General features: G+C 39.7%; 1 protein-coding gene across 1 annotated transcript in view; it reads left to right on the top strand.

Moving 5' to 3' along the window:
- Positions 1-15778, top strand: part of LOC139953325 (protein phosphatase 3 catalytic subunit alpha-like) — a 92691-nt gene that overhangs the window by 51703 nt on the left and 25210 nt on the right. The window contains exons 4-7 of the mRNA XM_071952823.1: positions 1820-1931; positions 2501-2646; positions 5564-5703; positions 7401-7478. Of these exons, the coding sequence (XP_071808924.1) occupies positions 1820-1931; positions 2501-2646; positions 5564-5703; positions 7401-7478 (476 nt within the window). The remainder of the gene's footprint in view (positions 1-1819; positions 1932-2500; positions 2647-5563; positions 5704-7400; positions 7479-15778) is intronic.

Below are 15778 nucleotides of genomic sequence, written 5' to 3'. Positions count from 1 at the left end.
TATTTTCGAGCCCCATTGATGTACCAATACTCTAAGATGCTTAACCACTCACTCACTGCATAATCAAATTCTGAATATCATATTTTCCCACGGATGATAAAGGAAATATTTTCATACAAAAATCTCTGATTTATGATGATTTTGCTGTGTTTATTTGTAGTGGTTGGATATTTGCTTTTCCCCCAATGGTTTTCCTGTCATAAACCAAACAGTTGGGCATGCCTTGTGTTTACTTTATTAACCACACACAGTGACAACGGTAAAGTAGTCGCACCATTATCAAGTGAAAAGGTCCGGGTATTTGGTTTACTTTGGATAAAAGGAAAGTGGATTCGTTTTGCTGTTTTAAACCAAACGGAACACATATTTTATGTTATTGTTTTGTTATGGAATGAGTTCCAATTTGACTCATGGCCCTGAATTGAAGATCATTTCTTGCCTCCAAATGAAGACATAATGTCACACTATGGTGATTTAAAGCCATTGGACACTTTCGGTTTACAGTATTTTTCAAAGGCCCACACTTCGTGTATCACAAGTGATATAAAAAATAACAAACCTGTGTAAATTTAGGCTCAATCGGTCATCGGAGTCATGAGAAAATAAGGGGGAAAACCCACCCACCCTTGGTTACGCTGTGTCATGACATGTGTTTAAAATAAATCCGTAATTTGACAACGAGAATTGATAATTGTTTTAATGTTTTCTCGAAAAGTAAAGCATTTCATGAAAGAGTCTTTCACCATTACCTTCTGTAGACCCTGTTTTTTGTAAATCTGTGAACCTTTTTTCTGTGCCGGAAGTGTATAATGGCTATTTTAAAAATAGAGATAATGCTGTAATTTACCCTTACACTACTTAAAAAGCAAGGCCCAATTTCATAAAGCTGCTTTAAAGAAACTGGACACGATTTGGAAATACTCGAAATAAAGAGGGAATTTCTCACTTAAATTAGGAGAGCCTCCTATAGTGCAACAAGGGCGTTACTCTCTTACAACTTCGATGACAGGTTTGCATACGTTGGGAAACACCTAGTGAGAATAGAACTTTTACCAAACATGTCCAGATCCTTTAAGAAGAAAAAGTATTTCAAGCAATGTAAACAAATTTGACACCACAAAAAAGCATCAGAGGATAAGATTGTGCTCAAAGTTTGCGAATGTTTTGTTGCTACCACTGTCATGATGTCATAGAGTCTTCCATTGACATTCCCAGTGAGGATGGTTTCTAGGTATTTCATACCGAGGTGCATCCCTTTTAGAAAAGAATAGCTTAATATCATTGAATGCTGGATGCCTGGTTGATTGGGTGTCCTACAATTATCTGCTGATATTGGATGTGGTAATTCTGTTCAGCAGAGTATGGGTTCGAATCCCGGTCGTGACACTTGTGTCCCTGAGCAAGACACTTCACTTTAATGGCTTCTTTCCACCCAGGGGTAAATGAGTACCTGTTCAGAGATGGTTCTTGTGATTGATCTAGCCGAGTAGCGCATTTTAGCACATATCTGTATACTCACCAGGGAGCTGAGATGGTTGAAGGAATGATTTAGGGCCCACTGACGAGGTATAATAATGTTGGAGCGTCATGAGCGTAGCTGCGTGACGGACCTGAGCGTGATATAAGAAGCCATTATTATTGTTCTAATTGTCTACATTAGGTTGACTGTTGTTGCATGGTCTCCAAAGAAGTTAATAGCAACAACAGCAAAAACATTAACAACAACAACAACAACAACAACAACAACCTTTTGATCATTATGCATTTGGATGTGTCATTCTAACGTATATTTATTTCTTCTCTGTCTATTTTCTTGCAGTGTGTGTTGTATATGTGGTCGTTAAAGTTGCTGTATAGAGATACATTTTTTCTGTTGCGAGGTAACCATGAGTGTCGGCACCTGACGGAATACTTCACATTCAAACAGGAGTGTAAGTTCTAGTTTTATTTTTCTTCCTTCTTCCTTGTGCACCTTCTGCATGGGCAGAGTTTCCTGTACTCCAGGCTCCGTTGCTGATGTAGGGATGACTGTAATCCCTCCCTCCCCAAGTTACTCATGTCTTGGTGAAATAACGTTACAATTAAGAATATTGGGAGATTTCACAGATATCTTGAAGGTCCAATTGTCTTAAGATTTCTTTACTATTTAAGACTTCTAGACCAAAGTGATTTGTTTTTTTTGACCCCATTTTGCTTAGCAGTTAAGATGAATTCTACGGCCAATCAGTAAAAACTGATCAATAAAACCAATCCAGTAAAAATCATCACATATGAACTTTGAACCAAGACCTGTAGTTCTACAGAGGTCATTACCTTTATCACATTTCGTTTGGCCTATAAAACAGGGTGTGTATTTTTGACATATACAACAGACACCTAGACATCCCTCTGGCTAACACTGCTTTTAATGAGGTGCTACGGTTAAATTAAGGACAGGTTTTTAGATTGACTTAATAATCAGAACAAAATTTTATTAATTTGTTGTTTGTGATTTGTGCAGGTAAAATAAAGTATACAGAAAGAGTGTACAATGCGTGTATGGAAGCATTTGACTGCTTGCCGTTAGCAGCCCTTATGAATCAACAGTTCCTGTGCGTGCATGGAGGTCTTTCCCCTGAAATACACACGCTTGAGGACATCAGAAATGTGAGTAGCCCAGCAACAACTCATTTTTAAGAACTTTTGTTTCATGAGAAAATGCATATGACCGTCTGTTAACGGACAACAAAATTGTGCCATAGAAGAGGGCGTAGAACATTACCCCCTTATTCAAGGCACACGACATAATGTTTAACGACCAAGGCTAGACGCCCACCACAAGGGTTTATAGACCTTATGCACATGACGTCATTTCAGTAGGGCGCCCTCACCTAGAGGTCAAAAGGAGGTTGTTCATTGGCCAATCCTGTGCGCCGCGCGTACAAATCTGTGCGTTTCGATTGTTTCGTCACCGTTTTTCCACTAAGATGGCCGCTGGATGACGTCAATACATAGGTCTACTGTGTACTGTGTAGGGCATGCATTTACCGCATGATATCAGTTTACAGGCCAGCATACGTTATCTATCATTCAATTCAGAACCACAGTGGATGATATTGCATGGTCAGACAGTAGGAGGGTTGACTATGTTCTGTGTGGATGCATTCTCCACATGATACCGAATTGCAGGATGGCATAGTTTATCTATCATCATTCAAAAACCACAGTGGATGATAATGAATGGTCAGACAGTAGGAGGGTAGACTTTGTACATTTGTACATTTATGCATTTACCACACTACAGGCTGATGTAGAAATATCTATCATTCAAAACCACTTAATAGATGAGATACAATGATCACATTGTTAAAGACAAGGAGCCATTGTCAGCATTGCCGGAGTTCGCGCAATCTAAGTTGATGGTTGGTCAGACAGTAGGAGGGTTAAGGTTGTCTGATCAGAGTGATCATTGTGATTACGATGAAGATTGAATCTGAAACTGCCCACCACAAGGCTGAATGGCCCAGCAAAAGGCCAAACACCTACTCAAGTAAGAGGGAAAACATTGTTAGACAGAGAGTCGCTGTCAGCAATGCCCAAGTTCGCTTAGTCTGATGATTGATGATTGGTCAGACAGTAGGAGGGTTAAGGATGTTAGATTTGAATGATTATTTTCACCACAGTGAAGATTGACTCAGGAACAAGTTGTAACCAAAAGACGTCACCTTGAAGGAAGAAATAAAGAAAAGACAGAAACTCATCTTAGACGCCGATCCTATCTTTGACGCCATCTAACTCGATCTGATTTATTGATTGGTCAGACAGTAGGAAGGTTAAGTGTGTCAAATTTGAATGATCAGTTTAATCACAGTAAAATCTGAAACTGAACATCAGAACAAGTTTTTAAACCAAAAAATGCAACCTTGAAGGAAAAAGTAAAGAAAAACAGAAAAATTGTGCTTCATCCTAAAATGTCGAGCCGATCTTATCTTTGGCGCCATCTAACTCGGCGAGTCAACATGACCTTTCAGAAGTGCAGGGGACTTGAGTAAGAAAAAAATGTAAATGTGAAAGTTATGTCAGACATACATGGAAGACCTTTCGGTTAAGTTCAAGGACTGGCTGCGATAATACTTTATTGCGATATTACATGTTATTACATAAGCAGGTGTTATTATTTTAACATGAACTGTACTTCCTTGAAACGTTGAGCTGTCACGAGCGCTGACTACCTTCCAGGTACCTACTTGCCACATGCAATTCCATCATCGGGACTCCACTGTTTTCATAACATGTAGTTGATGTTTATTCACTCTTCCGCGTGTGAATAATTCTGTCACATGGAAAAATGCATGCGGGAATGATTTGTCTAATTATAATAATGTAGCTGGTGACAGATGTAGCTGTAATAATGTAGCTGGTGCCAACGAGGGTGAACAGAAAATGTATTGAGTAATAGTCCCCTCGGTCTTTGTTGACATTCCAGAGGATGCTGAATAACATGACCTTTGACCTGAGGGCAGTAAACTTTTCACCAAACCTGCCCTTGTTGAGTCAAGTGAGGGCACACTAGTTAATCACCACTAATGGAGTGTTTGGAGGCTGGTGCCACTGCTTTGCAAAAAAAAAATACAAAATTGAAACTGACTCAGAAACGCTAAATAATTTATTAAGCGTCGTCTAACTACTACTTAACTATTCCAAAGCGCAGGTGGGTATGTCTTCTTTAAGTGTCAACAGAATGACAAGTTGTCATCCTACAGGCTTAGAGAAAATAATGCACTGGGAATGTTTTCTGATGAATAGAAAATTAAGAAATGATTGAGCGCACTATTTTTTCTGGGCGTGGCTGGATTGGATTTTTTCTCAGAAAATAATTCCTCTCTTTGGTATGGTTTTGACCTGAGCCCAATTTTATAGAGCTGCTTAAGCACGAAAAGTAGTTAAGCTTGACAAAACTATTCTTACCAGAATAAGGTTACCATCTCAAGCACAAAAAGGTAGCTAAGCATATCAAAATTATGCTTGCCAGAAATAGGTTAGTGAAAGTATGTTATGTGTCAATCTTTGATGAGGATCCTCAATTTCATGGCTTTGCTTATCCTAAGTGAAGAATCGGTGCTTACGGAACAGTTAGTTCCATGCTTTCGTCAAATGTATGCCAAAGGTCAGCAGGGAATTTTTGCTTCCGTGCGTGCAAACTCCACGTGACTTTGCATTCTTCGCTAACAAAGCTAGTGTTTAAATTTGTCGCTTGCACAATAAAGTGGAGAAATTTGATTGTAAGCGCTGAATTCAGTAAACAGGGCCATGAAATTGGGTCCTGCTTGAGTTGTTTTAGCAGAAAATGTAAAGCAATATTTTGTGCTTCAGCTGCTCTATGAAATGGGCACTGGATATTTAAACTAATTACAGAGCAGATTTTTCCATAAAACTAAACTGTTCCAAAGGGAAAAAGGTGGAAATCAAAGTAAGATAGGGAGCATTGGTAAAATTCATGAGATTCTGAATGTTTTTTTAGGAATCATGAAACAAGATTTGTTGTTATTTTGAAGCTTTCATTTGTTCCCTTTCTCATTTATAGCTGGATCGATTTAAGGAGCCCCCTGCCTTTGGCCCCATGTGTGACATCTTGTGGTCAGACCCTCTTGAAGAATTCGGCCAAGAACACACATCAGAGCACTTCAGCCATAACTCAGTCAGAGGCTGCTCTTACTTCTATAGGTAAGGTCGAAGTTCAGATTTTATGACACAGGTCAAAAGTCAAATATCATAAAGTAGGTACGGCTTTAGTATGTAGGTCTGATTCTCACAGCATTTATTAGTGGGAAAGTTAGATGGAGCACTTCAACCAAAACTCAGTCAGAGGCTGAGCACTCTTACTTCCATATGTACGGTCAACGTTCAGATGTCATGACACAGGTCAGGCTTTAAGGTGCAGTTTCTGATTCACACAGCAATTATGTTTGGGAAAAGTTTGACAGAGCACTTCAGCCATAACTCAGTTAGAGGCTGTGGCTTACTTCTAAAGGTAAGGTCAAAGTTCAAATGTCATGACACAAGTCTGGCTTTAGGGTGTAGTTTCTGATTCATATGACCAGTTATGTTGGGGAAAGTTAGACTTTGGGAATTCAGGACCTCTCAGTTCTAGAGGATTTTGCAATTTTTGAAGGATAGCAACATCACAAATGCAATATTCACCCAAAATAAGTATGCATTGTCCCTGGGAATTTTAAAATTGGATAACAGCCGAAATTGTACAATCAATTGCCTCAAAATTAGGGATTTGTTTTTGGAAATTATCACGGAAACACAATACTGGATAAAGTATTGATTTCTGAGGAAGAAGACTGTTTGGTGTCGGGAAAATTGGGGGAAAAAAAGAACCAGATGTGCGATTGCCTTTGAAGTGTTTGGGGAGTTCAAATTGACCCAAATATCAGAGGGAATCTCACAAAATAATAATAGGATGGTGTTGCATGTAACAGAAAGACATCTGCCATTGAAATTTAGAATAATGAGGAAACAGAATATTCAGCAGCCCAACAAGTCTGTGGGAGTAAGGGAGTGTTCAAGCAGAAGTTGTCCACCAAGGCCCGGTTCATACTTCCTGCGAATGCGAATCAAGAAGAAATGTTGCTTCACAAATTCGCAACCAGTAATTCGCAGCAGTTGAATTGTGCGAACATCACAGCGAAAACTTAAGAGTTGTGGCATCAAATTCACATCAAATTCGCTTCGCATTCGCATGAAGTATGCACCAGGCTTAATGCTTTCTGCAAAATTGTGGACATAATTTTTTTTCTCCAACGCTTAGACACCATCCCACACCAATAAGGAACACCAGTCGACTGACTTTGTTATGATCATGGGAAGTAACTAGTGTTTTATTACTAAGAGAATGAAAATGATGTGCACAATTTTGCAAAAAGCATACAGTTTTAATGACTCTGCTGACCTTAGTGATGTCACCAGCTCCCTTGGGAGTATACAACCCTGGGCTGCCTCGTTGCTCTCAAAGCTTTTTCAAATGCGATACCAACCTCTGCCCTCGCAGGTACCCATTCATACCCCTGGGTGAAGCATTTATAGTGAAGTGTTTTGCTCAAGGACACAAGTGTCATGATCGGGATTCGAACCCACACCCTGATGACTAAACCAACAGGGGTTGATTTCATAAAGTTGGTCCTTACTTATGTAGGAGTAGTCCTAGGAAAATTTTAGGAGTTATAGACGAGTAATAGTTCTCAGTTAGAACGAGTAACTCGCCGATATTGGAGATAAGACAAGTCTTAGTTCTTTGTGAATAAGATGTTCTAAAATGCTCGGCTATAACACTCTATATTGAAAAATTATCATATATTTTTTTTTAATGAATTTTGTTGGTTAACCTGTTTGTTTTTGTTTCTCCTCTGTTATAGCTATCCAGCATGCTGCGAGTTCCTTCAACAGAACAATCTGCTCTCCATTATACGTGCACACGAAGCACAGGATGCAGGGTAAGTAGGTTAATGGATATCTCCTGGGCGACTAGTGCCTTGGCCACTAGTGCCTCGGCAACTAGTGCCTTGGCTACTAGTGCCTGGGCAACTAGTGCCTGGGTAACAAGTGCCTGTTCAACTAGTGCCTGGGCGACTAGTGCCTGGGCAACTAGTGCGTGGGCGACTAGTGCCTGGGCGACTAGTGCCTGGACAACTAGTGTGTCTGCTACTTAACTGGGTGACTGGTGTCAAAGTTGCGACTATTAATTGCTTGGTCAAGTTGCACTTCGGTTGAGTTGCGACTATCGTTTTTGTTCTACATGTGTTTCTTTTAGATAAAACTAGTAAGTTAGAGACACTATGTCCAGCTGAGATTTGACGCTCTTGGCGAAAGTATCAGTACAGTTTTCAGCTGTGTTCTCACCGCGAAATTTAGCTGAAATTTTCACATGAAACTTTTCTTTGTAATTTTGCCTGTAAATCAGAAACAATTTATGACCCTACCTTGATATCACTGTGGTAACAACTCAAATTCTCTGGTTTTTGTAAATCCCACATTATGTGTATTTGGAGACGGCCTTCCCCTTGGTTTCTAGCTGGTAGATCATTGTGCATTAAAGGCAGTGGACACTATTGGTAATTACTCAAAACAACTATTGGCATAAAACATTTCTTGGTGACGAGTAATGGGGAGAGGTTGATAGTATCAAACATTGTGAGAAACGGCTCCCTCTGAAGTGCCATAGTTTTTGAGAAAGAAGTAATTTTACACGAATTTGATTTTGAGACCTCGATTTAGAACTTGATGTCTCGAACTCGACCATCTAAACGCACACAACTTCATGTGACAAGAGTTGTTTTTCTTTCATTATCATCTCGCAACTTAGATGACCGATTGAGCTCAAATTTTCACTGGTTTATTATTTTATGCATATTGAGATACACCAACTGTGAAGGCTAGTCCTTGACAACTTCCAATAGTGTCCACTGACTTTAAGCATGCTGAACAGCTTTCTGCTGCATTCAGCAAGTTCGCATGCGAAACTTGCTTTGGGATGGTTTGAGCTGATTAAAGTAGCCAACCACAGCAAACATGTATTAGAACACTATTTTGTGATATTTATGGTTGGTGCTTGGAGGGCGGGGCCAGTTAGTGGTGAAATAAGTAGCCGCCTTCAATCTCAAGAAAGGACAAAAGAGAGAACGGGCCTGATGCAGAGGCAACAAAGGTGATTGCCTCCATGCTCCATGGGCATAGACCTTATGCATTGACTTCATCCAGCGGCCATCTTAGTGGAAAAACGGTGACAAAACAATCGAAATGCACAGATTTGTACGCGCGGCGCACAGGATTGGCCAATGAACAACCTCCTTTTGACCTCTGGGTGAGGGCGCCCTATTGAAATGACGTCATGTGCATATGGTCTATTGCCTTGGTGCCTTTGAAAGGCTACAATATAAATAAACAAAATCCTCACAGGGTGCCCTTGCCCTTTCAAAAAACAAAGCAAACAGGCCTGAGAGAACATTCTGGCACTTGTAAACCACTCAAAAGAGTGTGTGGTTGCAAGACACTTCTCACCATGTCAAACCCGAACAGTATGCTGTCGCTCACAAACCCTACTGCCCTAGTTATTTATTAACCCCCAAAATGTTCACTCTAAATGTCAGGATTGGATATAATCTCGTCAAGTCATACATTCACTTGTCGCTACCTCAAGTGGGTGATCTGCTTGGCCATTGCCATGGCAACCCCACCTGTTCGCCTCGAGTAGGACACCATCGCCGCCGCCGTCGAACAATTGCAAAGTTGTTTATGTTGATGATTAATATGACTGGCTGGTTTGAAAGGGGACATGGGGTGGGTGGTGTCAAAGGGGAGGGGGGGGGGGGCTCATTGGGAGTTGGATGTGTTCAGTCACACTTGGAAACCAATTAGTGTGGTTCGATTTCCCTCGCAGCATGTCCGCTGAGTAAATTTGCAGTTCTCTCCACTGGGATGAGTTGAAACTTCAAGATGAGAACATGAATGAGTTTCAGTGAATGTATAAATCAGACTGAGCTATTGGAAAGGGTGGGGGTGGGGGTGGGGGTGTTGGAGCAAATGTCAATGATTCATTTAGCATAGAGGTATGATGCCATAAACATAGACCTGAGTAGTGCTGGGTGGATAGTGAAATTTTGTTATTTCCGCTGGCCAACTATCCGAAATTAACCGGATATTCGAATAGTTTTTTCGCCGCTAGAGGGCGCTATTAAAAAAAAAAAAAAAGATCTTATGGGCGGATAAATATTAGTTTTAGACAGTGTCACTGGGTTCATTCATAAAAATGACCGGATCTAATTTAAAGATGGCGATTTGCTTTTTCTTATGATCGTGATTGACTCTACGTGAAAGAAAACTTTTGTAATTTTTGAACAAATTACGTCAGAAATGTCATTGTTTTAACTCTTCACAGAGGTGAGCATAGTTAAATACTTAATTTGTGCTGTTTTATGCTGTCTTAATAGAAGCTTCATAAGGATTCAGACAAAACATTCATATCATCTGTCGCCCGACGTCCGCGGATATTCGGATATTAAATAATATCCGGTTACTTGGTTGAAATTACAGAAGGAAAACCTATTCGCCATTAACCGGATATTCAAATAATTTGCCCAGGCCTAGACCTGAGTGATACGGAACTCAACATGTTTGCAACCATATAGATATTACAGTTTCCTAAGAGCTGCAGTCCATAGACAACATAAACAAATATAACGAGTCTCTTACCTACGTTAATACATGGTATAAAAGGGTTTTTCTCCAGAACTCTCCAAGCCAAATTTCCGAAAAACGCGGGGTCAAACAAACCCGTGCGACAAAGGAATCGTGACCTCAGTGGGGGCTGTTTGATGTGGAAAATAGCGCCCTCAGTTTGCCAAAGCTAGGGAACTGTGTTCAAACCCAATTAGGAGAAAATCGTCAAGGGGGTCATTATAATAGATAAGCCGTTTTTTGACTCTCGGCTGAAATGGCCGCGCGGTCGGGTGTATTTTTGACTCAATGTTATTTATTACTAAATGCAAATTTTGAGAGTAAAATGGTTATTAACCCGTATCTACGATGTCTATTTGGCCATAAATATTGAGATCATCTTTTATTGACTGTTTAAGGTTGTATCCTTTTAGACGCTAAACTAGCAACATGGACATGGACAATGTCATGCACGCAGGCGGCCATTTTCTAAGTTGACAAAACAGGCATCGCACAGTGTATGTTTGTGCTGCCATTTTATAAGTTGACACAACATCTCGTATAGCGTTCAACAAACACAAACTCCAACGTGTGTTTCATATTCAATGCGCAGACAGAATGGCGCGCGCGTGTCTCCATGCGGTCCTGTCGCGTTTGTGCAAGAAGCATCACCAGTGCGCCCTCTAGTTCTTGTATATATAACGTTATGTGTGGAACACACAAAGAGGATCGATTCAATACAAACTACAAATCAGCATCTAGTTACAGTTCTCCATTTTGTATTTGTCACTTCTCGGCTGTAGTAAGTCTAGATTCCTTCTGGACAACCCAATCGTGTACTAAAACTGACACCAGTGACTGCATCATGATTGATGATTAGGTGACACATCAGACATGCACTGCCACATTATAGCAGTACACAATCCCTCCCATGGCCACGCGTTTAGCAAAAATAGTTTCTAATAATACAGATGGTGCACAATCGGGCCATACTGAAATAAAGTCTTGTTACATGAACTAAAAAAAGAACAAAATGTAAACGACAAGGGTTATTATAAATGATTGAGGTTGAACAAAGACAAACTTACAAGAGCTGGATTTGAACCAACGACCTTTAATAGAAATGCATGAAGCCACACTGAACTAAAATGTTCCTATTCAGTACTTCACCAACATTTTTGCTGAAACAATTTTTACCCGTGTAAGATGCTTAAAAAAATATGCCTTGCAGAGAAATTTTCAGCACAAAAACACTAAAAGTTGTTCCTCAACAGATATTGAACAAAAAACCCCCAAAACGCTGAAATTCCCATCTATGCACAAGCATTCCCCCCCCCTCCTTAACATGAAGAGCAACGTTAAGATTATTTACTTGTTTTTTTAAATACACCCACCAGCATTTTCTAGGATTTTTGTTGGGAGATTTATACATGTATGCTAATTATGAATGGTCCCTTGATTATAATTTCTCCACCTTAATAATAACGACTTATTATATAATGTTGACACCAACACTTTGCATACTCTGACTGGGTCTTGTGACTCTTGTCCTTAATGTAGTATCACACTAGTGCTTTTTTATAACTATTAATCATGTAGTCCTATAGACGATGTGACCTATGTTTACATTCAAACCGCCCTCTGTTGACAAAACACTGTATACGTCATCACTGTATATGTCATGTTTCGCCAGGCAAAAAGACGTTTAGTCATGGTAAGATTGCGTGTACTTTCTAGCTGGCTGCCAAAACACAAAGGTTTTGCCTGGCGGTATGCGTGCGAATCATGTTATGGTTTTCGAGTGACGTCAGAGATCACATCGTCCATAAACCTGTGGCGTAACATAAAGTGTTCAAAAGAGCCACAGAGCCTGGACATCCTGCAGGCAAGATTAGCACACAGCTCAATGGAAGAAAACATAAATTCTGATATTTTATGGAAATGGCACCATCTGACTAATATATGTGTTGATATGATGAAAGGGGCACATCGCAAAACTAGTTCAGCTGTTACTTTTACAACTGGAATATGTGGAAATTGTGATACCAAGTTTTAAAATTATCAATGTGACCAATTAGTTTTTGCCTGCCTGGAAATGCCCTGGAATGTACATGGTCACCTTTTGTGAAAACAGAGGTTAACAATGGTCAAAGTATAGCTCACAAAATATGCTTTTATTGTGTGAACCTTTGGACACAATTTTACACAAATGTTGAATGTTTTGTTTCTGGTTTTTATTTACTCATTATATTGCTAACTTGTCGCTAGCCACTGGTTTAAATCCCTTCTGATTTTTTGTTGTTGTAAAAACAAAAAATAACGATCATACGGCCACAAAATTAGTAACCAAAACTGTTTGTATCTTCTCCATTTGGTGACGCCTCAGTTGTATGTCTCAGCACCCAAACCTATTGACATTAGAATTTGTTTTCCTCTTTTTTTCTCTTTTTTTTCATGGTGGGAAGAAGTTATTTTTGGTTATCCATCAACATGAGTTGCAGTGGAAATAGTATCTTGAGATCGCTTGCGATATCAGTCTGTGCACACTCTACACATGTAACACGAAACCCATCCTCCTCAGTGCCAGTGAGTTTAGCAAATTACATGGACCACCATGGGATCCCAAGCACAGCCGCGGAGACGTTCACATACTGATTAAATATCTTTTAAGTCCCTGGCTTTTTTTCCCCCTGTCCATCCGGTCAGACCAGGGACAGGTTTGTGCGATTCTTACAACAGCAAGCTCTTTGGCGAGGTATCATATTTAGGAAATAGAACTCATGGACTGAGTGGTTTTCTCTTGTGAAGTGGTGGATCTTGTCTTTTTTTGTAAGATTTTTTCTTTAGCCTTTTTTAAAGTTCAGTGACCAGTCTTGAAGACGATCCTTTTGCTTGTTGTCTGTGAATAACGAAATTGTTCTCCTGCTCTTGTGAACTCTCTTGACCTCTAAAAAAGAAGGAGGAAGTTTTAAATTTATAATGTTATCAAATTAATGACTTGGTCTTGATTGGACCGAGACGAGCCATATCCATCTACAAATCTACCAATTGGGTTTTAAGAATCCAAGTTGATGTGAGAAGCTATTGGTTCAGGGCAACATCGGCATGGATGAGAAATTTCAGACTTTTAAAGATTGCCTACAGACCTGGAGATACATGGATGCCCCTGGAATGCATTGCCTTCGTTGCAGTGGTCTTGGCCTTGGTGCCCTATCATAACTTTCCCACAGACTTTAGCAGTTTCCAATGGAAGTGCACTTTACAAGATGAAAATTGCTTGCCCTAGCCAAGATGAAATGCTGGTCTGTGCCTAGTAAACAAAACAATACTGTAATTTTTCCCGAAAAGAATGAGTGGTGCTCTTTGATCCACTTCTCTTGTTGTGGGGATGCTGTGCCCAAAATGAACATTGGGATTTATAACTTCAGGGGTAAGAAAAGATGGAAATGCCATCATTTTCAATGAACATGTACTCCCTTTAGGGCTTGGAGTTAAGGGGGAGATTCCACAAGACGGCAAGGCTTGTTCCTCAGAATCTTTACGGGACCGGGATTTTATTTACAAGACCAGAGTCAAAATGCAAACACAGTTTTGTCCTATTAAAGCCATTGGACACTTTCGGTAAACAGTATTGTCCAAAGGCCCACACTTCGTGTATCACAACTTATTATAAAATAACAAACCTGTGAAAATTTAGGCTCAATCGGTCATCGGAGTCGTGAGAAAATAATGGGAAAACCCACCCTTGTTTCCGCACGTTTCGCCATGTCATGCCATGTGTTTAAAATAAATCCGTAATTCTCGACATCGAGAATTGATAATTATTTTAATGTTTTCTCAAAAAGTAAAGCATATCATGGATTAATATTACAAGATAAGTCTCTCACCATTATCTTCTGTAAACCCTGCAAGTTATTTGTAAATCTGTGAACTTTTGTTTTGTTTTCTGTTCCGAAAGTGTATAATGGCTTTAAAGGAACACTTTGCCATGTATCGGACGAGCTGGTCTTTAAAAAGCATTTGTAACCGTTTGTTATAAAATGCATATGGTTGGAAAGATGTTGTAAAAGTAGAATGCAATGATCCACGCAAGCATGCCTCGAAATTGCACGGTTTTCCTTTTACCTCGTCGACTAACACGGTCGGCCATTTACATGTATGGGAGTCAAATTTTTGGCTCCCATAAATGGCCGATCGTGTTAGTCCGCAAAGTAAAAGGAAAACCACGCAATTTCGAGCCAAATTTGTGTGGATTATTATATTCTACTTTTAAATTCTAACCATATGCATGTTATAACAAACGGTTACAAATGTTTTGTATAGACTAACTCGCCCGATCCAAGGCAACGTGTTTCGTTAACTATTTCCTGTTGGACAAACACTAAAAGGAGATTTATCTCTTGTGTTTTACTGGTGATGCTCAGCAGGATTAAAAGATGTTTATGAGACTCAAACTCAAAAGTTGAACATCATTCTTTGGAGACCGAAAGATGTTGAACTGGGGGAAAGAAAAAACAAAAGACCACCGCACTTATCTTGTCTTGAATTTGCTGCCCTGACACTGGAATGATTAGCCTTGGGCTGGTCTAGTGTTAACTCTGCCTTACAAGTTACATGTAGCTTTAGGACCCAGTGCCAGACTTTTGGGTGTCAATAATGAATCTCACCTCTGCATCCATGAAGTGTCTGTGATTTTAAGTGAGTAGTGAAAGAAACCTGTAGCCATAGAGTCATTGAAATTAAATCATATTTTTGTTTTACACACCCCTGCATTTCTCACACACAGTTGTCGGTGTATTCAGTTACCTACACCCGCTGAACATAATCATATGAATATTATGAAGAAACAACAGCGGGGTACCGTCGTCCAAACCTTAAGCGGTGACCCATTTCCTTAACCCTATGGGGAAAGGGTTTCTCAAGCTCAGAATGATGTAATTCATTGTGGCAATATTTGCTGACGATTTCCACCTGCCATTATGCTGGATGGGTTCAGACGTGCAGTGTACAGGGCATTTCATCTGCTATAACGTGTGAATTATAAAACAGGAAGGTCTGGCAGTATAATATATTACCATGTACGGGCAATCCAGCTTTGTCAATGTGGATTTTGTTTTTATGTTGTGGCCAAAATAAATAACTGAAAAATTAAAAAATTCAGTAAAATGAATTGGACAGCTTGACGGTAGAATATTATTCCCATTTAGGGGCAATCCAGAATTGTCACTGTTAAAACATGTTAAATCTGGGTGGGTAAAAGAATAAACTTCAAACCAAAATTCAGTTTTAAGGAATAGGAAGGCGTGGCAGTAGAATATTTCTCCTGTTTAAGGGGAATTCAGAATTGTTTTAATGTTAAACAAAATTTAAGTTGTGGGTGGGTCAAAAGAAATAACTGAAAATCAAAATTCCATTTTAAGGAATAGGAAGACTTTTGCAATAGATTATTATTCCTGTTTAGGGGCAACTCAGAATTGTCAATGGGTTCCCCCCCCCCTTTTTTTGCGGGGGGGGGGGGGGAGGGGGCGTCTTTCTTACCCATGCCATTGGAAAAATCAAGGAAAACGACTCGAAAGTATTG

Source organism: Asterias amurensis, chromosome 21, assembly GCF_032118995.1.
Source record: "Asterias amurensis chromosome 21, ASM3211899v1".
In the NCBI taxonomy this organism is placed as follows: Eukaryota; Metazoa; Echinodermata; class Asteroidea; order Forcipulatida; family Asteriidae; genus Asterias; species Asterias amurensis.
This window is presented reverse-complemented; position numbering and strand designations above follow the sequence as displayed.